Below are 22,493 nucleotides of genomic sequence, written 5' to 3' on the forward strand. Positions count from 1 at the left end.
ACTGTGTTCACAACAATGACAAAAGAGAAGGATTGATGTTTAATATCTCTCTGCACCATCAGTGTGTTCTAGTCAGTGTGTTGACAGACTGTTAATTAAAAATGTTAAAGGAATGTACGCTTTTGAGCTCCAATATCTATCAAGGCCTTTGTTCTGAGTTTGATTGACTTGGCACTACCCCTTATGCCTTTATGGAGATAATTGCACAGACTGTGAAAACTTTTAAGTCCCAAAAGAGATATTTTATTAAAGTAACCATGAGAGATACACTCGATTGATGCCCTCTTCTTTAGTTTGAGAATCTTTTCAAGTTTGGGGTTTACTTGGGAGGGGGGATGTGTGGTGTGGTAAGCATAATTGCACGGTGTGTAATTAAAGATAATAGGGGCATTAAGACTCCACGTCTTACTTGAGTTTTGAAGAGAAAGAAGATTTCATCAAACAACAGTGGCATGCACATTTGTCGGGGTGCAAAGACCTGATTGGTTGTCGCAGGTGGTTCCAGAGTATAAATTGACTTTGAGTGAGAAATTATGTAGTTCAATCTTTCCCACATCAAGACCACTGCTTCACTTTCTCCTGATACCAAGACAAAGGTGAGATTCTAGATTTTCATTTCACAGTATACAGAAAAGTATACAGTTTACAGTTGGGAGAAAGCTTTTGTTTTGCTGTATTATTATATCATAGACTACTTACGTTACATTATTAAATAGTTTTAAGCATATATTCAAGAAACTGCTGCTGAAAATAAATGTTGTTCAGCAAGTAATATTTTTCTCAAAATAAAATGCACCCTTGTTTCAATACCTCACCTTGTGAGGATAATGGCGCCTTTTTCTAAAATGTTTTTTGAGATTGGAGAACACATTGGTAGGGATCTTATACAATTTCTCCATACAGAATCTTTCCAGATCCTTGATTTCCCCTTATCACTTAATTACAGGGCTACTTTTTGAGAGAAAACAATATTAGTTGTTAACTCTGAGAAATTGTATTAGTATGAAATAATATTATTTCCTAGTTTTTTGGAGCATACGATATTTGTATTTATTTTATACAGTCTTTTTTGCTCATTTTTTATCAAGGGTGCCAATAATTTCGAACCTGACCGTATATCCTCTTTCTCTGTTTAAGGATCAAGATGATATCTGTGGTGCTATTGATGTGCCTGCTGGGCTTCTCCCTGGCTGCTCCAGTAAGTCTCCAAACCCAGACCATGTTGTTTACATTCTAATTGAATCGTTTTATGCTTGAGCTTCAATTGTACGCTGGTGTTCTCTTGATGTTGACATAAGTCTGTGTGTTGACTGGATGATGATTATCAAAATGCTGTGTTGTGCCTTGCAGACTCCTGATAGTGGAAGCGATGAGGTAGGTGGATTTCAGTTTCGACATCTCTTAACAACATCATGCAATCATCATGTCACGTCATGTCATGGACATGGGAAAGGGGTTTCAATTATCTTAACTACTAGCTTAATTAGATGTTTGGTTCCACATCTGGTATTTCCCAGCAGGTTGCAGCACATGCCAACGAGGCCCTGAGATGGATGGAGCTCTACAGAATGTATGGTTCCCTCGGACAACTGGTTAGAGGGCAGCCATTTTGTTTCGGATTGAACTTGCACAACATGTTAGACATATGTTAGACATATAACAACATAACAACTTTCAATGGAATAAAAAGAAGGTGACAGTAGCCTCGAGTTTAGAGCGACAAACCAGCAACCGGAGGGTTACCAGTTCGAATCCTATTGCTGATGAGAGGGGGAGGGATCTGGCGGCATTGAGACGGCAATGATGCTGGCATCATTATCTCACATGCCATTTAGCAAGGAACTTAACCGCTTAAACTGCTAATTGGGCACTGCACCGCAGCTGCCCTGTGCTATAACCTCTCCAACCTAATCTGTTTGAATATGTATGTACATTGGAGGGGTTGGAATTTAAAAAAAGGCAAAGGCAAATAACTGGACAAGTTTCATATGGACGAAAAAAAATTAGATGTGTAACCTTTATTTAACTAGGCAAGTCCGTTAAGATCAAATTTGTATTTACAATGACAGCCTACTGGGGAACAGTGGGTTAACTGCATTGATCAGGGGAAGAAGGACACATTTTTACCTTGTTAGCTGCGGGATTCGATCCAGCAACCTTTTGGTTACTGGCCCAATGCTCTAACCACTAGGCTACCTGCCACCCCTATATATAGTAACTTAATCTCTGCATACATCATGGATGCATTTAAATCGAAAGCATATTAAATGTTCAATTTAAATCATATTGATGTCAGCTATTTAGTTTTAGACGTATGTACAACATGTTAGACATACGTCACATTGTGAAAGAAGGACATATAACATTATTCCACTGAGGATAGGCTATACATTTGACTGAAACAGTGTTTTTTTATCAAAAGGTTTAACTTTGAGTTTCACCACTAGGCTTTCCAAATACTAAAAAGCCATCGAGAATGATATACTATCGATTGATAACATATACACTGAGTGTACAAAACATGTTCTTTCCATGACATAGATTGACCATGTGAATCCAGGTGAAAGCTATGATCCCTTATTGATGTCACTTGTGAAATCCACTTCAATCAGTGTAGATGAAAGGGAGGAAACAGTTAAAGAAGTATTTTTAAGCCTTGAGATAATTAACACATGGATTGTGCATGTGTGCCATTCAGAGGGTGAATGGCCAGGACAAAATATTTAAGTGCCTTTGAATGGGGTATGGTAGTGTGTGCCAGGCACACTGGTTTGAGTGTGTCAAGAATTGCAACCCTACTGGGTTTTTCATGCTCAACAGTTTCCTGTGTATCAAGAATGGTCCACCACCCAAAGGACATCCAGCCAACTTGACATAACTGTGGGAAGCCTTTGAGTCAACATGGGCCAGCATCCCTGTGGAACACTTTTGACAACTTGTAGAGTCCATGCCCCGACTAATTGAGATTGTTTTGAGGGCAAAAGTGGGTGCAACTCAATATTAGGAAGGTGTTACTAATGTTTGGCACACTCAGTGTACATATGCAGTATCTACATTATCCATCTCTCCAATGCTGTAGTGTTTTGCTCTCCTTCATATTTAGGCCATTTCCATTTATCAACTCCTCAAACACCCCCACTCAACAATCCCATAAATAAAGAAACATAATGAAATAATTAGCTCTGTATATCAACCCTATCAGTGATCATCTAATCAATTGAATTATTTTCTTTCCTCCGAAGGCTGCACCAGCTCAGCCCCCAATGGTAAATGCTACTTTTCGAAACTCTTTAAAAAACTGTAGAAAGATTCTTCTCATAAACATCCCTAGCTTTTCTAACACTTCTATCACTCCTTGCGAGACTCAAGACACAATACCCTGTTTTAGAGCTAATAGTGATGCCATAATGTTGTCTGAAAACTATTTTGGCCTGAACCATTTGTGGTGTGAACAGTTGAATGCCCCTGCTGCAGCCCCTGCTGCCCCAGCTCAAGACCCCAAATTCTTCTACCCACCACCACCAATGAACTCAGATGAAGAGGCCCCAGTGGTGAGCTCATGGTCCTTTAAATCAGTTTGAAATAATCTGCTAAATCGTTAAAAAGCATCAGTGGGTTTCCTCTCCATCTCTCTAAGAGAAGAGATAAGAATTACTGTAATATAACGCTTACAAATGTGTTCATTGTGATGTGAGTGTGTGTTCAACCCCTTCTCATGCTCACTATCCCTCTTTCAGCCCCACTATGGCGGCTATGTCAGATACTATCCCTATCCTGGCCAGGCTGCACCTGCTGCCCCCGTCCTCCCTCTGAACTCTGACGAGGTTGGAGAGGACGAGGCTGCCGCTGAAGCCGAGGCTGAGCCAGCAGTGGACCACGCAGCTGAGGAACCAGCAGTTGTGGATACCGCCACCCCAGTAGACCCAGCAGCTGCAGCCCCTGTCGACCCAGCCGTGGATGTGCCTATCGATGTTGTTATACCCGCTGCCGTCGACATCCCTGCCACCATTGACACTGTTGCCACTGACATCATTGTTGTCAATCCCGCTCTCATAGCGCCAATCGACACCACCGTGGTGTCTGGGCCTTCAGACCCCACCCTCCCTGTTATGTAGGCGCCACAGTAACGGTTGCCAGCCTGCTCCTGTGTCGAGCCAGGGAGACATTCCCTCCCGTAGTCATTGTAACACAAAAGGAGAAACAACAGTGATGGGGAAAGGGCAGGGTAGGAGCAGCGAGGTCTATGGTATGGCTACTTGAATAGGGACTGAAATGGAATTTGGCAAATACGTGGGATCTCTGTGAACCTCCATGTGTGAATGAGCCTGTACTGTTATTGTGCAGTCACAAAAAATATGATGATTCAGTCTTTTCTCTTTGTGCTTTTTTCAGTCTTTAAATAAAAATGCCTGTTGAGATACTGCACTTGATGCTCTTTTTTTTATCAGCAGAAGAATTCCTGTTTTATGATGTGATACTTCACATTACGTTGGAACAAGAGACAAGCTGTGTACCCCATTTCAATTGTCCCACTGTCAAGCCACGTTCTCCTTAGATAATGTTGCAATCCAGGTCAAAAGTTTCCCGGGAAGTTATAATTACACTAGCATCGCCGGGCCTTAGCACTTATCAGTAGCCGCCAATGTGCACCTTTGGAATGTCATATTTTTTTGTTGCAGTCTAATAAATCCAGTGTAATATAGACCATCACAAAGAAATCCATTATTTCATTCAGGCAGGTCTTAAAAAAACACTATCATACTAAAATAATGTATTTCAAAAGAACATACAGTGCCATGCAAAAGTATTCACCCCCTTGACGTTTTTCCTATTTTGTTGCATTACAACCTGGAATTCAATTGGATTTTCATTTGGATTTCATGTAATGGACATACACAAATTAGTCCAAATTGGTGAAGTGAAATAATTTTTATTTTTTTTAAGAATTGAAAGTGATGCATGCATATGTATTCACCCCATTTGCAATGAAGTCCCTAAATAAGATCTGGTGCAACCAATAACCTTCAGAAGTCACATAATTCGTTCGATTGCACACAGATGGACTTTATTTAAGTGTCACATGATCTGTCACATGATCTCAGTATATATACATATACACATACATATACATACATGCACACATATACATCTGTTCTGAAAGGCCCCAGAGCGTGCAACACCGATAAGCAAGGGGCACCACCAAGCAAGCGGCACCATGAAGACCAAGGAGCTCTCCAAACAGGTCAGGGACAAAGTTGTGGAGAAGTACAGATCAGGGTTGGGTTATAAAAGAATATCGGAAACTTTGAACATCCCAAGGAGCACCATTAAATCCATTATTAAAAAAAGGAAAGAATATGGCACAACAACAAACCTGCCAAGAGAGGGCTGCCCACCAAAACTCACGGACCAGGCAAGGAGGGCATTAATCAGAGAGGCAACAAAGAGACCAAAGACAACCCTGAAGGAGCTGCAAAGCTCCACAGCGGAGATTGGAGTATCTGCCCATAGGACCACTTTAAGCTGTACACTCTACAGAGCTGAGCTTTACAGAAAAGTAGCCAGAAAAAAGCCATTGCTTAAAGACAGAAATAAGCAAACACATTTGGTGTTCCCCAAAAGGCATGTGAGAGACTCCCCAAACACATGGAAGAAGGTACTCTGGTCAGATGAGACAAAAATTGAGCTATTTGGCCATCAAGGAAAACGCTATGTCTGCCGCACACCCAACACCTCTCATCACCCCGAGAACCCCATCCCCAAAGTGAAGCATGATGGTGGCAGCATCATGCTGTGGGGATGTTTTTCATCAGCAGGGACTGGGAAACTGGTCAGAATTGAAAGAATGATGGATGGTGCTAAATACAGGGAAATTCTTGAGGGAAACCGGTTTCAGTCTTCCAGAGATTTGAGACTGGGACGGAGGTTCACCTTCCAGCAGGAGAATGACCCTAAGCATACTGCTAAAGCAACACTCACGTGATTTAAGGGGAAACATTTAAATGTCTTGGAATGGCCTAGTCAAAGCCCAGACCTCAATCTAATTGAGAATCTGTGGTATGACTTAAAGATTGCTGTACACCAGCATAACCCATCCAACTAGAAGCTGCTGGAGCAGTTTTGCCTTGAAGAATGGGCAAAAATCCCATTGGCTAGGTGTGCCAAGCTTATAGAGACATACCCCAAGAGACTTGCAGCTGTAATTGCTGCAAAAGGTGGCTCGGGGGGGGGGGGTGAATAGTTATGCACGCTCAAGTTTTCAGTTTTTTTGGTCTTATTTCTTGTTTGTTTCACAATAAAACATATTTTGCATCTTCAAACTGGTAGGCATGTTGTGTAAATCAAATGAAACAAACCCCCCAAAAAATCTATTTTTATTCCAGGTTGTAAGGCAACAAAATAGGAAAAATGCCAAGGGGGTGAATACTTTCTCAAGCCACTGTAATATCATATTTTGAGTTTAATTACAATAGGCCTACATATATTTTATGGTGAGACTATATTGGAATATAACAAAATATAATAGGATATTTTTCCCAAACAAGATTTGTTTGGCAAATGTTGTTTTGGAAAATGTAGGTGTTAGAAACTTTAGATTTTGCTCCTTCCGATGGTCTACAGAAATCAAAACATCTAGATTGCATGCATTTGAAAAGATAGTTTGGCCTGGACTTTAACTTGATTAACGACACTGCGATTGACTCAGCCAGTCAATTAAATGCGAGTTAATTAAATGCATCAAATTCTGGGGTGGGGCTTGACAATGGGTCAATTAGCACATAAAGGTATTCCTATCTTAATTAAAGTGATAGTTCACAGAAAATACAATGTAAGGTAACAAGATAAGAGAGCAAAAATCAATTGTTTGGCTTAAAAAAGCTACTTTAAGATGATTTGGACAAAATATGCTAATATTTGGGATATTGACTTGTATTGGTTTTTGGACAAAAATGCAAATATCTTAGCATTTGCAGACAATAGCCAGATAAACGCAAACAACGCATGGATTGCTGTCTTACACTTTCTGTAAACTACTGTAAGAACACCAATATCTAATTTTGTAATTTGGGTGAACTATCACTTTAAACCCTCAGTCTGTGAGGAGCATTGGTCATCCAGTTAAAAAATAGTAAAAAACAAACCTATCTTCCAGCTTGTTTTATCTCATCATAGACAGTATCATGTTCATGTGCTTTGTTACTAGACACAGGCTGCAGATAAGAGTCTAGTCTGTTCTGCAGAACACCTCTAAAACTCTGTGGTGCCCCTGGCCTAATCTCTGCCCTGGGTTTTCCGGTCACCTCCAACAGTGCGTGTTTTTATGCATACTTTGTAGGGTACTTTGTAGTGGTGTTTAACCTTTTACTGCAGGGGGCTAAATCAGGGTCACACAGTCTTTCTTGGTAGTCTTAAACAAATCTACTTTGAAACAAAAGTATACACCTCACATGGTTATGGGCAAAAGAAAAAGAAGACATCTGTACCATGTCAGATATAGAGTTGAAAGGTATTCAATTTTGAGTTTGCATCCCAATATTACACTTTATATACGTCACAGAAGACTGAAATATAACAACACCGTTTGACATAGAAACACCGGATTTTCGTCTGGTTTTTAGAAATTATGTTTAATAATTATGACTTTATGAAAAATACCAATAACTTTCCACACTTGAGGCCACTAGAGGGCGATTTGGTCATTTGACTGCAGGAAAGTTCTACCATGGATCTCACAGCAGGAGACGGTGCAGACCAGACAGGACTTCACAGCTTTGTGCTCAGAGCAGATATCACATACTACCTGGTCTGGCCTGATTGTGAGTGGGAAAAATAAGACTGACTGCTGATAATCAACTTATCAGTAGTCAGTCTCATCTGTTAAGGTAAAACATTTAAATAAAAAAAGTCTAACAAACAATAATCTAATAATATATAACTTTATTTAAAGTGCAGTTTTTGTTTCTCCGTTCTAATATTTTATAAGGTTGGAAATGCATTTACAATACTATCAAGATCAATACATATCCTGACAAAATCTTTAAGGATCCTGGAACAAGATCTTTGGCAATGCTTTACATTAAGTTGGCCCTATTAATATGTAACTACACAGTAATAACTGTAGTAACGACATAGTGTTTACATAGGTATTACTATGTAATTACATATGGTTGTAGCAGTATCAGTTACTACACAATTGAAACAACAAATGTAATTACACATCCACTTGCAGAAGATAAATCCCCATTTGTAATTACTGGATGTTAATACAAAATGTCTTGTTCCACATTTTCTTGTTCCAGTAATTAGTGCATATATGGATGCTTAAATACCCTGACCTAGTGAGATATACATGGCGGAGGCTTAATTAAGCTAGTCATCTTGATTACTTTCTTATGTCATTCGCTCTGGCACCAAAAGTCTAAAAAGTGTTGATAGGGGACAGAATGTGGTCAGATCATCACATAATTGGCATATATGTTACTAATATGCATAACTAATGTTTTTTAATTGCATATTTAATTGCATATAATTGAAAGTCCTCTGATTTACCATGTTAATAATTCAAACCAAAATGTGACCTTGTTACATGTAACTATACAATGCCACTACCATCAAATCCACAGGTAATACCAGGATTGATACTGTACCATCTTGATCTAATGATGTAAACAGGCTAGAATCTGGTAGCAACAATTCTAACAAGGCACCCCCTGTCATTTCTGGTTATTTTCAGTGAGTTTCTTTCTTTGTTATTACCTGGTTCAAAGGGTAAACAGAATCAAGTGTAATGTAAGAACAATGTAGTTGTTCTAGGACGTGACAATGGTTAATAAAATCTCTTCCCATTTCTGCCCATTTTTTTGCACAGTTTTGCAGGCCTTCCCATACAGCTGCAACTGTATTTGCATTCATAAATCAAGACCTTTCTTGAGTTGGGCTCTGGGATGGTGCAACTGTTGAGAATGTGAGTCTATGGATGTTGTGGGGGAAAGGGGTTGAGTGTATATGAGTGTGTATGACTGTGTGCATTCCACAACTGTTGCAAGGGAGTAAAAGATGATAGGGACAATATAGAATGATTCACAATAATTGTTTGCTAATATAATAATTGCTTGCCATAATGCAATTTTGGTAATGACGAGACTGGTGAGAAGTAAAAATCCTTTGCATAAATTGCCTACATAACCACAAATATTAATAGCTAATTATGGAAAATAAGAAACAGGATTTTTAATATCTATATATATATTAATGGCTATATATAATACAAATCGAGGTGAGGGCGATTGAAATGCATTTGGCGGTTGATCTGCTTCTGTTCTGTAGGTGGCACTGTTTCTGTTCTGTAGGTGGCACTGTGTGCTCTTTTCAAAGGATGGATCCCGGTCTCTCCGGGTGCTATGGGATCCGGGGGTCGGGGGTGGTCTGCCGGGCTTGGGATGACAACCCAACTAGGGATGAGGTGGGCTTTTAGCGGGTGGAACACTTAGTAGGTTTACTTAGTAGCAATGCAAATATCATGGTACAGCTATATAGACACTCAATCATCATGTTAATTTTTAATGGTACGTTTACAAACATATATTTTGATAAATAGAATTGAAACTTGTGTCTCATTATGGTAAGTGGTGAAATAAGTATAGCCAGTTATAATTGTAATGGCTTAGCCAATAATAAGAAAAGACGATCAGTATTTACCTGGCTAAAAGAGAAGGAATATAATATCTATTGTTTACAGGAAACTCATTCAACAATTTTAGATGAAGTTTTGTGGAAAACATTACTGGGGGGGGCGAAATATATTTCTCCCATGGCCAAAGAAATTCAAAAGGGGTGATGACATTAATTATTAGTAATTTTGATCCAAATGTGCAAATTGTCCAAACAGATCGTCAAGGTAGATGGATTATTTTAAATATGTTATTGGACAATAAACAGATATGGTTTATTAACCTATACGGTCCAAATAATGATGATCCAAGCTTCTTTGAAAATATATATAAGAATTTATCAACTCCACAAGGAACACTAGACTAGTTGGGGGATTTTAATACGGTTTTAAATACCGCTATGGACCATAAAGCAAATCACACTATCACCCTCACGCACTTAAGGAAATCATGAATATCATGGATATATTGGAATTAGTGGATATATGGATGCTTAAATACCCTGACCTAGTGAGATATACATGGCGGAGGCTTAATTAAGGTAGTCGTCTTGATTACTTTCTAAAGTAATTCTCTCTGGCACCAAAAGTTTAAAAAGTGTGGATAGGAGACTGAATGCGGTCGGATCATCACATAATTGGCATATATTTACAGAATTACAGAATTTCCACGTGGGCGAGGATATTGGAAATTTAATCAAAGCCTACTGGATAACAAATTGTTTATAACTAGGACAGAAGAATGTATAACTGACTTTTTCCTACATAACATAGGTACAGCAGATCCCCTTATTGTATGCGGCACTTTTAAGTGTGCCTTTAGAGGCCATGCAATTCAGTACTCATCTATAAAACAAAAGCAATTTGGATCAAAAGAGTCCACATTAACAAAACAAATTGAAGGACTAACAGTACAGTTAGATAGCAATAAAAACTGTACCACAGATGCACAGAATAGGTTAAAGGAAAAACAAATAGAAATGGAGGAACTTATTCAAGAAAGATCCAGTGTAATATATTATAAAAATAAAGCGAACTGGATGGAATATGGGAAAAATGCACCAAATTACGCTGATGATTCATGTTTTCTTTTAAAACCACAATTAGAATCCCTCCACAGTCTCATAGATGATCTAGATACTTTTTACCATGGAAAGGTCTTGCTACCATGGAAAGGAAAATACCTGTCTATTTGTGGAAAAATCACCCAGATTAACTCTTTAGTCATATCACAGTTGACCTATTTGCTTATGGTTTTGCCTACACCTAGTGACCTGCTTTTTAAATTATATGAACAAAAAATATTCAATTTCATTTGGAATGGCAAGCCAGACAAAATTAAAAGGGCCTATTTATATAACGAATATGAATTCGGAGGGCAGAAATGATGAAATATTAAAGCATTAGACCTCTCACTAAAGGCATAGAATGTTATATATATGGGGGATACAATATTCCCTGCTCTGCAGATTTTGCTGTGAGGAGGCCGAGTCATTAGATCATTTATTTTGGTACTGTCCATATGTAGCTCGTTTTTGGTCACAGGTCTAGGAATGGCGAAAGAATTGAAACATTTGCCTAGAACTAACGCTGAGATAGCAATACTGGGTGATTTGAAAAGTCATAGTCAATAATAGAATAATTATTTTGGCAAAAATTGTTATCTTTAATTTACAATCTATAGAAGCTATGAGAATAGAAAGGTTCAGTACTTTTGTGAAGCATCACAGCACAGTAGAAAAATATATGGCAAATAGAAATCCAAAATGGATGGTGTTAAGGGATAGATGGGAGGGGTTGAATGGAGCTGAAGGGTGGGACTAATAACAAGATAACCAATGTAAAACATACAGGGTCTGTAAAATGTATATAGGTTTAGAAATGTTGTAAAATAGCACATTCACAAATATAAATCAAACTGGATGGACATCAGAAATAAAGGACTAAAAACAAACAAAATATAACTATTGTACAATAGATTGTGTCTCTAAAATGTGTATAATATGTAGTTTACTCCAATTGAGGGAAGGGTGGTAGGGTTTGCAGGGAATAATAAAGGTATATTCCAAAAAAGTATGTATGTATGTATGTATGTATGTATGTATGTATGTATGTATGTATGTATGTATGTATGTATGTATGTATGTATGTATGTATGTACATATATATATATGTAGGTGAATGCATGTACTTATGTGTATATGTATGAATGTTTATGTATGCATATATGTATGTATATGGATATATATTTACCCCAAAAATATATGGGGGATTGGAAATGATGCAGACAATTACATTGATGGAAGCAACAATCTTTCCGCAATATTAAAGCTGATCCACCCCTTAAAAAAAGGAGCAATGTAGTTACATAGGGTATACTTCTAATGATCATGTACCCACCCAGGAGCAAGCAACTTAAAGTAAAGTGAAATGTAAAGTGAAACCCAGTGGGATTTAACCTTCTGGGTCTTCGGGGTCTGTCTCCACATCAGACATCATGTCTTCAGTTGCCCCCTCAATTCACTGCCTCTCTTCAGCAGACATCTCTTTTAGGTGACTGGCCAAAGCCTGTGACAATAAGAGACAACAAGTTATTCTGCCCAATAAACAAAGCGTCTTGAACACTGGAATCTCAAAGTAAAAAATAAATACATCTGTGGAACAAGTCTGAACTTTTCAAAACTCACTACATTAGTTAAAATGTCTCTGGCAACACGGCCTTCGCTTTTTCATGTCCGTGTCCATTGCTCTGTTTTTGGTGTCCGATGACTGATGCCTCTCTATTTCAATCCAGTACCGAGTTGCCGCTGCATCTGAGTTGATAGTCAGTGTGGTGTATTAGCAATGGTTAGATGCATAAAACTCCTTGAGAAAATTGTAAGATGTAGAACTATGTTAATGTCAGTCCATCTCTTTATGGGACTAACTCATCTTCAAAATCTGCCTTGTTCCACTCACTATCTGTGTATTTTGTGCTCAGTTGTGTTGTGCGGACTGTTCTTCCTGAGACATGACAAAGAAAAAGCATTGATTTAGATTTATGCATGATATTCACAACACTATTTAATGTAAAATATTTGAGAAGGCTCCCCATTCAAAGCACTGCCTTCAATAACACGACATAAGAATGTTCAGTGATAAGCTCCACATGGCCTGTTGTAAGGTCTGTCGTCAGGAATGGACCAAGGCGCAGCGGGAATGTGGATACTCATATTTTTAGTAAACTCGAGTTAAGCATCCACAGGAAAAAAACAATAAACACGACAGGAACAGTTTTGCAGGCACACAAAACGCAGTGCAAAAACAACTACCCACAACCCCAAGGAAAAACACACACTACTTTATAGGACTCCCAATCAAAGGCAACTCAACACACCTGCCTTCAATTGGGAGTCCAACAATCAACTCACACGTAACACAAAATCTCTGCCACGTCCTCACCAAAACTAATACAATTGCTCCCTCTGCTGGTCAGCACGTGACAGTACCCCCCCCCCTAAAGGTGCAGACCCCGGAATGCACCTTAAAAAAGAAAACACAAAAAATCCACAATACCCCAACAAAACCAATAGACAATACCCCCTAAACAACAAGGGAGGGAAGGGAGGGTGGCTGCCGTCAACGACGGCACTGTGCTACACCCTCCCTCCCCAACCCACCTATCCTGGAGGTGGCTCAGGTGCGGGACGTGAACCTCGCTCCACCTTCGGCGTCGCCCACTTCGGTGGTGCCGATAGCTGCGCCGGACAGACGGGCCACTTGGGCTGACCCTGGCAGACGGACCACTCGGGCTGGGCCGAAGGACAGTCGGGCCACTCTGGCTGATCCAGGCAGTCGGGACAATCTGGCAGACCCAGACAGGCGGGCCACTCTGGCTGATCTGTGCAGTCGGGCCACTCTGGCTGATCCGGGCAGTCGGGCCACTCTGGCTGATCCGGGCAGTCGGGCCACTCTGGCTGATCCGGGCAGTCGGGCCACTCTGGCTGATCCGGGCAGTCGGGCCACTCTGGCTGATCCGGGCAGTCGGGCCGCTCTGGCTGATGCGGGCAGTCGGGCCACTCTGGCATCTCCGGGCAGACGGGCCACTCTGGCATCTCCGGGCAGACGGCTCTGGCAGCTCCTGACTAGCGGGCGGCTCCTGACTGGCGGGCAGCTCTGGCGACTCCTGACTGGCGGGCAGCTCTGGCGACTCCTGACTGGCGGGCAGCTCTGGCGACTCCTGACTGGCGGGCAGCTCTGGCGACTCCTGACTGGCGGGCAGCTCTGGCGACTCCTGACTGGCGGGCAGCTCTGGCGACTCCTGACTGGCGGGCAGCTCTGGCGACTCCTGACTGGCGGGCAGCTCTGGCGACTCTTGACTGGCGGACAGCTCTGGCGACTCTTGACTGGCGGGCAGCTCTGGCAGCTCCTGACTGGCGAGGCTGGGCTGATGCACTAGACGCCTGATGCGTGGGGCTGGTACTGGACGTGCCAGCCTGGAGACACGCACCTCAATGCTAGTGCGTATAGTGGGAAACACCGGACCGTAGAGGCGCACTGGCGGTCTTGAGCGCAGGGTTGGCATCACCCCTTCAGGCTCGATGCTCACTTCGCCCTGGCACATGCGGGGCGCTGGTACTGTGCCTACCGGCCTGAAAATCCCAGGCCTCACCACAGCCCCAACCCCAAAGCACGGGACCTGTCCAGTCTGTCTCTGCCCTACAAGGAGTACGTGGAGCTGGCCTGGGGCTCCAATCTCGCCCCGCCAAACAGCCCTTGTGCCCCCCCAAAATGTTTTATTGGGGCTGCCTCTCGGGTTCCCTTAGCTCCCTTAGTTTGTCCTCCCAGAATCGTCGTTCACTCTGCCAAGTCCATTCATCAACCCGATGCTCCTTCCTCCTCCGCTGCTTGGTCCTTTGGTGGTGGGTAGTTCTGTAAGGTCTGTCGTCAGGAATGGACCAAGGCGCAGCGGGAATGTGGATACTCATATTTTTAATAAACTCGAGTAAAGCATCCACAGGAAAAAACCTATAAACACGACAGGAACAGTTTTGCAGGCACACAAAACGCAGTGCAAAAACAACTACCCACAACCCCAAGGAAAAACACACACTACTATATAGGACTCCCAATCAAAGGCAACTCAACACACCTGCCTTCAATTGGGAGTCCAACAATCAACTCACACGTAACACAAAATCTCTGCCACGTCCTGACCAAAACTAATACAATTGCTCCCTCTGCTGGTCAGGACGTGACACCTGTGAAATGTAGACGAAGGGTTATTTTGAAATCTCCAGGTTATAAATAACAAAAATTCATTGTACAAGGCTCATCTTTTCAGAACAGAGTACTGCATTTACAAATATATGTATTGGGTCACATCTATAAAAAAACCTGTCTCTGGCATGCCATTTTTGTTTTCTTGTGTTCCCTCTGTTGATCTATTTGGAGTATCTGATGCTTCTCTCTTTTGGTTGTCACCAATGCACCTTATAGGACACATCACTGCACTCTATACTCCTCTGTAAACGGGTCATCTCTGTATACCCGTCGCAAGATCCACTGGTTGATGCTTATTTATAAAACCCTTTTAGGCCTCACTCTCCCATTTCTGAGATATCTAATGCAGCCATCATCCTCCCCGTTCTGCCAGTCACATTAAAGGTCCCCAATGCACAGACATCTTTTCAGTTCGCTGCAGCTAGCGACTGGAACGAGCTGAAACAAACACTCAAACTGGACAGTTTATTCTCATTCTCTTCATTCAAGACTCAAATCATGGACACTCTTACTGACAGATGTGGCTGCTTTGCGTGATTTATTTTTTCTCTATCTTCTTGCCCTTTGTGCTGTTGTCTGTGCCCAAGGCAGCAGCTACTCTTCCTGGGGTCCGGCAGAATTAAGGCAGTTATGCAATTTTTAAAACATTACAATACATTCACTACATAATTCACAACACACTAAGTGTGTGCCCTCAGGCCCATACTACACTATCACATATCTACAACACAAAATCCACGTGTACCTGTCTGTATAATGCGTATGTTATCATGTTTGTTTATGCATGTGTCTGCGCCTATGTTTGTGTTACTTCACAGTCCCTGCTATTCCATAAGATGTATTTTTACCTGCTTTTTAAATCTGATTGTACAGCTTGCATCAGTTACCTGATGTGGAATAGAGTTCCATGTAGTCATGGCTCTATGTAGTACTGTGCGCTTCCCATAGTCTGTTCTGGACTTGGGGACTGTGAATAGATCTCTGGTGGCATGTGTCACGGTTGTCGTAGGAAGAAGAATGAGCGGACCAAAGTGCAGCGTGTGTGTCGTTCGACATTTTATTTACACTGTGAAACTATGCGATACATAAACAATAAACTGAACTAACAAAAACAACAAACTGTGATGCAGAGGTGAAACATACACTACTCAAAGATAATCTCCCACAAACCCAGGTGGGACAAACACCAACTTAAATATGACCTCCAATTAGAAACAACGATGACCAGCTGCCTCTAATTGGAGATCATCTCAAACAAAGCCCAACATAGAAATACAAAAACTAGAACAACCCAACATAGAAATACAAAACTAGAACATAACAAGATAGAAAAAACTAAACTAGAAAACTCCCCTGTCACGCCCTGACCTACTCTACCATAGAAAATAACAGCTTACCATGGTCAGGACGTGACAGCATGTCTTGTGGGGTAGGCATGGGTGTCCGAGCTGTGTGCTAGTATTTTAAACAAACATCTCGGTACCTTCAATTTGTCAACACCTCTTACGAAAACAATAAATTATGATGTTAATCTCTCTTCCACCATGAGCCATGAGAGATTGACATGCATTTCATAAATGTTAGCTCTCCATGTAGTTTTAAGGGCCAGCCGTGCTGCCCTGTTCTGAGCCAACTGCAATTTTCCCAAGTCCCTCTTTGTGGTACCTGACCACACTACTAAACAGTAGTCCAGGGGAGACACAACCAGGGCCTGTAGGACCTGCCTTATTGATAGTGTTGTTAAGAATGCAGAGTAGTGCTTTATTATGGACAGACTTCTCCCCATCTTAGCTACTGTTGTATCAATATGTTTTGATCATGACAGTTTACAATCCAGGGTAACTCCAAGCAGTTTAATCACCTCAACTTGCTCAATTTCCACATTATTCATTACAAGATGTAGTTGAGGTTTAGGGTTATATATTATATTGTCATTTAAAGAATTATAGATTTACATCTCTTGAACGCAATCAACTTGCCAGATTTAAAAATAACCTTACTGGGAAATCACACTTTGCAATAATCTGAGCACTGCGCCCAGAAAAATACGCGTTGCGATACAGACTAGACGTCATGTTGGGGAGATCTAAAATCGAAAATACTATGTAAATAATCCATTACCTTTGATTCTCTTCATCAGATGTCACTTCCAGGTATCACAGGTCCATAACGAATGTAGTTTTGTTCAAAAAAGCTCATCATTTATGTCCAAAAATCTCCGTCTTGTTAGCACATGATCTAAGCCAGCCGGACTTCTCGTCATGAACGAGGGGAAAAAATATATTTACGTTCGTTCAAACATGTCAAACGTTGTATAGCATAAATCATTAGGGCCTTTTTTAACCAGAACATGAATAATATTCAAGGTGGACGAATGCATACTCTTTTATAACGTATTGGAACGAGGGTACCCAACATGAACTCGCGCGCCAGGTGTCTAATGGGCCATCATCGTTCCATGGCTCTTGTTCGGTCAGATCTCCCTCCAGAAGACTCAAAACACTTTGTAAAGGCTGGTGACATCTAGTGGAAGCAATAGGAAGTGCCAAAATATTCCTCAGCCCCTGTGTTTTTCAATGGGATAGGTTTAAAGGTAATACAACACATCAGGTATCCACTTCCTGTCAGAAAATGTCTCAGGGTTTTGCCTGCCAAATGAGTTCTGTTATACTCACAGACACCATTCAAACAGTTTTAGAAAATGTAGGGTGTTTTCTATCCATATGTAATAAGTATATGCATATTCTAGTTACTGGGTAGGAGTGGTAACCAGATTAAATCGGGTATGTTTTTTTATCCAGCCGTGTCAATACTGCCCCCTAGCCCTAACAGGTTAAAGGAGCTCTTCTCAGCCTTGACATACAGATGGTGGTCCTGTAGCCGTTAGAGGACCTGTTTGCACATGCTGTACGTGTTCTGCATTGGAGTGAGAGTAGATAAAGATATCGTCAATGTACATGAGGAACTGGTTGATCATGTCCTGGAAAACTTCATTCGTGAAGGACTGGAAGACTCGGTGAGACCGTGAAGCATAACCAGGTATTTGTAGTAACGCCTAGCGGTGATGAACACAGTCTTCCACTCATCCCCACTTTGGATACGGAACAGGTTGTAAGCACTATGTAGGTCCAGTTTGACGTAGATGTTAGCCTGTCCAACTTCTTTTATTGTGGCCAGAATAAGAGGATGAGGGAAGCGATTATTGATGGTAAGGTCATTGAGGGGTCGGTAATCTTTGCAGGGACGGAGACTACTATCTTTAAAAAAAAGAAAGAAAAAAAAAAAGAAACTGGATGCAGCCGGAGACGTGAATGGATGAATCCCATGTCAAGGGCCTCTTCTATATAGGTGTCCATAGCCTCATTCTCTGGGATGGACAAGGGGTAGATCCGACCCTTAGGGGGCAATGCCCCAGGAAGGAGGTTGATTGCGCAGTCCTCCGGGCAGCCAGGCAGGTGCGCCACGAAAGTCAGAAATAGCAATATAATAAATGCCTTACCTTTGAAGATCTTCTTCTGTTGGCACTCCAAAAGGTCCCAGCTACATCACAAATGATCCTTTTGTTCGATAAAGTTCTTCTTTATATCCCCAAAAACTCAGTTTAGCTGGCGCGCGTCATTCAATACTTCTCCAAACAAGTCAAACAATGTTTATAATCAAACCTCAGGTACCCTATTACGTAAATAAACCATACAATTTCAGACGGAGAATCGTTATTGTCTTTACCGGAGATAAACAGCAAAGAACGCGTTCTCATCTACGCGCATAAAAACACTACAGCCAAAATGGGAGCCACTTAGAAAACTACAAAGTCTAGCTCATTTTTCCAAAAACAAGCCTGAAACTCCTTCTAAAGACTGTTGACATCTAGTGGAAGCCCTAGAAACTGCAATCTGGGAGGATTTTGCCTCATAATAAACATGACAGCCATTGGAAACAGTGGTAGGCTGAAATTATTATTTTTTGGGATGGTTTGTCCTCGGGGTTTCGCCTGGGGTTTCGCCATTTTTGGAAACTTTAGAGTGTTTTCTATCCAAATCTACCAATTATATGTGCATATCCTCGCTTCTGGGCCTGAGTAGCAGGCAGTTTACTTTGAGGCAAGCTTTTCATCTGGATGTGAAAATAGTGCCCCCTACCCTAGAGAAGTTTTAAGAACATATTCTTATTTTCGGTGACGGCCTAGGAACAGTGGGTTAACCTCTCTGGGCTAGGCGGGACGAATTCGTCCCACCTACGTAACAGCCACTTTAAGCCTGTGGCGCGATTTTCAAAACCTTAAAAATCCTATTACTTCAATTTCTCAAACATATGACTATTTTACAGCTATTTAAAGACAAGACTCTCGTTAACCTGTTATGGCTAGGGGGCAGTATTTTCACGGCTGGATAAAAAACGTGCCCGATTTAATCTGGTTACCACTCCTACCCAGTAACTAGAATATGCATATACTTATTACATATGGATAGAAAACACCCTAAAGTTTCTAAAACTGTTTGAATGGTGTCTGTGAGTATAACAGAACTCATTTGGCAGGCAAAAACCTGACAAGGTTTCAGGCAGGAAGTGGCCTGTCTGACAAGGTGTCGTTCTTCTTGTCTCTGTTTATTGAAGAGTGAGGATCTTAGCTGTCCCGTGACACTTCCTACGGCTGCCATAGGGTCTCAGAAGGCGGTAAAAAGCTGAATCGTGGCTTTGCAGGCTCTGGCTGAAACAAAGTAGCGTGTTTGGGTAGTGGCTGGTTACAGTACTGTGAGACTCGGCGCGTGCCCGCGTCGACCGAATGCTTTGTTTTCTTTCCTCTGTTTAGCTAAAAGGAGATTCCCGGTCGGAATATTATCGCTTTTTTACGAGAAAAATGGCATAAAAATGGATTTTAAACAGCGGTTGACATGCTTCGAAGTACGGTAATGGAATATTTCGATTTTTATTGTCACGAATTGCGCCACGCGCGCGACCCTGATTTACCATTTCAGATAGTGTCTGGGACGCACGAACAAAACGCCGCTATTCGGATATAACGATGGATTATTTTGGACCAAACCAACATTTGTTATTGAAGTAGCAGTCCTGGGAGTGCATTCTGACGAAGACAACAAAAGGTAATGAAACTTTTATAATAGTAAAGCTGATATTGGTGAGTGCTAAACTTGCCGGGTGTCTAAATAGCTAGCCCGTGATGCCTGGGCTATGTACTTAGAATATTGCAAAATGTGCTTTCACCAAAAAGCTATTTTAAAATCGGACATATCGAGTGCATAGAGGAGGTCTGTATCTATAATTCTTAAAATAATTGTTATGCTTTTTGTGAACGTTTATCGTGAGTAATTTAGTAAAATGTTAGCGAATTCCCCGGAAGTTTGCGGGGGGTATGCTAGTTCTGAACGTCACATGCTAATGTAAAAAGCTGTTTTTTGATATAAATATGAACTTGATTGAACAAAACATGCATGTATTGTATAACATAATGTCCTAGGGTTGTCATCTGATGAAGATCATCAAAGGTTAGTGTTGCATTTAGCTGTCTTCTAGGTTTTTGTGACATTATATGCTAGCTTGAAAAATGGGTGTCTGATTATTTCTGGCTTGGTACTCTGCTGACATAATCTAATGTTTTGCTTTCGTTGTAAAGCCTTTTTGAAATCGGACAGTGTGGTTAGATAAAGGAGAGTCTTATCTTTAAAATGCTGTGAAATAGTCATATGTTTGAAAAATTGAAGTTTTTGTATTTTAGAGGAGTTTGTATTTCGCGCCACGCCCATCATTGGATAATGGAGCAGGTGTTCCGCTAGCGGAACGTCTAGATGTAAGAGGTTAATCTAACCACACTATGGGAGCCGTAGGAAGTGTCACGTTACAGCAAAGATCCTCAGTCTTCAATAAAAAGAGCCAAGATGAACAACAACTTGTCAGACAGGCCACTTCCTGTTCAGAATCTTCTCAGGTTTTTGCCTGCCATATGAGTTCTGTTATACTCACAGACACCATTCAAACAGTTTTAGAAACTTTCGGGTGTTTTCTATCCAAAGCCAATAATTATATGCATATTCTAGTTACTGGGCAGGAGTAGTAACCAGATTAAATCGGGTATGTTTTTTATCCGGCCGTGTCAATACTGCCCCCTAGCCCTAACAGGTTAACTGCCTTGTTCAGGGGAAGAAGACAGATTTTTACCTTGTCAGCTCAGGGTTTTGATCTTTCAGTTACTAGTCCAATGCTCTAACCACTAGGCTACCTGCCACCCCATTAACCTTGATACAGCTACGCATTCAACTTAATTCAAGTGTAATTCCCAAATAGCCTATACAGGTTTGATTTATCATTGACATTGATTGATAATTTAAATTTGCCTTTGCAAATTCATTCACTTTCAACTCCCGCATTGCAAATCCAGTATTGATGGTTCATTAACGTATTTAAATAGATAAAAATCGTCTTTGCAGCTTCCACCAACTCAAAACCCAAACTTTGGAAAAAATACAAATAAAAAAAGAATTATAATGTGCAAGCTATCAGAGGGCGTGGTTCCCAGTCCCCCGCTAATTAGTGAACCCTCACCCATTAAAGGATTGATCACTGACCTCAGCAGTGATACAAACCCTAACTATGCCATTGGCGGAAAGACAGCAGAAATTGCAAAAAAGGCTCTCCAAAATCAACCATCGTGCGCAAGCGTTGTAAAGGTTCTCTCCAATTTAGCCCTTATGTGTCGCCATCAAATATTGGCATCGGTCCAGTACCGCAGTTCTCAGCAGAAGCAAGTGCAAGACATGGCTGGTATGAAGGGAGAGGTGGAGAGAACCGAGCAACTAGTGACAAAAGCAGGAAATTAACACATTCTGCTAGCCGAGGACCTGCATTTGAAAACTGAACAATTAAAAGTGATTACAAATAATTATGACAATGAACGAGCACAAAATCTTCAACAAAATAGTTTTCCACAGGAACTACTCGACTTAGCCGAAACTAAATACGATGAATTCCACGCTAAACTAGATAAATCTACAAACAGGAGCCCACAATTTGATAACATGCAGGAAGTTTTGATGAACGTTACTCAAAGCTATAATGTTCTAGTCCAAATGCTGCAAACCAAAGATGATCAGTTAATGAACACAATGACTAAGTTGGATGACAAATCAGCAGAACTCATTGAAGTCGCTGACGAAATGAAGGATGAGAGAACTCAGGGGATGAAGATCGAAATGTTGATTTCTAAACAAGAGGAGGAAATCTCATCACTGAATCTCTCGCTCCATACTCTTGGCCTCTACCTGCAAACCATGACAGATAAGTATGAGGCCGAATGGAGCAAGTGTGACACTCAAGTGTCTAAAATCAGTACTCTAATTCCCAACCAAGCAACCGGAGCTCGGTACTCAAAGGAGTGAAGACAAAAGAACGTTTCAGACTTTACCTCCCTCATGTGTCCCTTAGTCTTCTCCTCTTGGCCATTTGGAACAGAGTAATATGGCGCCTCTTTGCCGACAAAGCCAAAGTTTGGCTTCTCCTCTTGGCCTTTCGGCCTCAATTAACCCACTGGATGAATTCAACCTTCTCA

General features: G+C 41.2%; 1 protein-coding gene across 1 annotated transcript; it reads left to right on the forward strand.

Moving 5' to 3' along the window:
• The first annotated feature begins 543 nt into the window (after positions 1 to 543).
• LOC106602737 (uncharacterized) lies at positions 544 to 4,425 on the forward strand. The gene is made up of 7 exons (XM_014195565.3): positions 544 to 596; positions 1,138 to 1,198; positions 1,351 to 1,374; positions 1,521 to 1,592; positions 3,243 to 3,266; positions 3,456 to 3,551; positions 3,738 to 4,425. The coding sequence occupies exons 2-7, from the start codon at positions 1,145 to 1,147 to the stop codon at positions 4,113 to 4,115; spliced, it is 648 nt and encodes a 215-aa protein (XP_014051040.1). The 5' UTR covers positions 544 to 596; positions 1,138 to 1,144; the 3' UTR covers positions 4,116 to 4,425.
• Positions 4,426 to 22,493: the final 18,068 nt, after the last annotated feature.

The sequence above is a fragment of the Salmo salar genome, chromosome 04 (assembly GCF_965601325.2).
Source record: "Salmo salar chromosome 04, fSalSal1, whole genome shotgun sequence".
In the NCBI taxonomy this organism is placed as follows: domain Eukaryota; kingdom Metazoa; phylum Chordata; class Actinopteri; order Salmoniformes; family Salmonidae; genus Salmo; species Salmo salar.

Bases quoted from the DNA above. Each gene is read 5' to 3' on its own strand.
- LOC106602737 (XM_014195565.3), top strand. From the start codon at position 1,145: ATGATATCTGTGGTGCTATTGATGTGCCTGCTGGGCTTCTCCCTGGCT. The intron at 1,199-1,350 runs GTAAGTCTCCAA...TGTGCCTTGCAG, and splicing joins GCTTCTCCCTGGCTGCTCCA to ACTCCTGATAGTGGAAGCGA. The intron at 1,593-3,242 runs GTTAGAGGGCAG...TTTCCTCCGAAG, and splicing joins ATGGTTCCCTCGGACAACTG to GCTGCACCAGCTCAGCCCCC.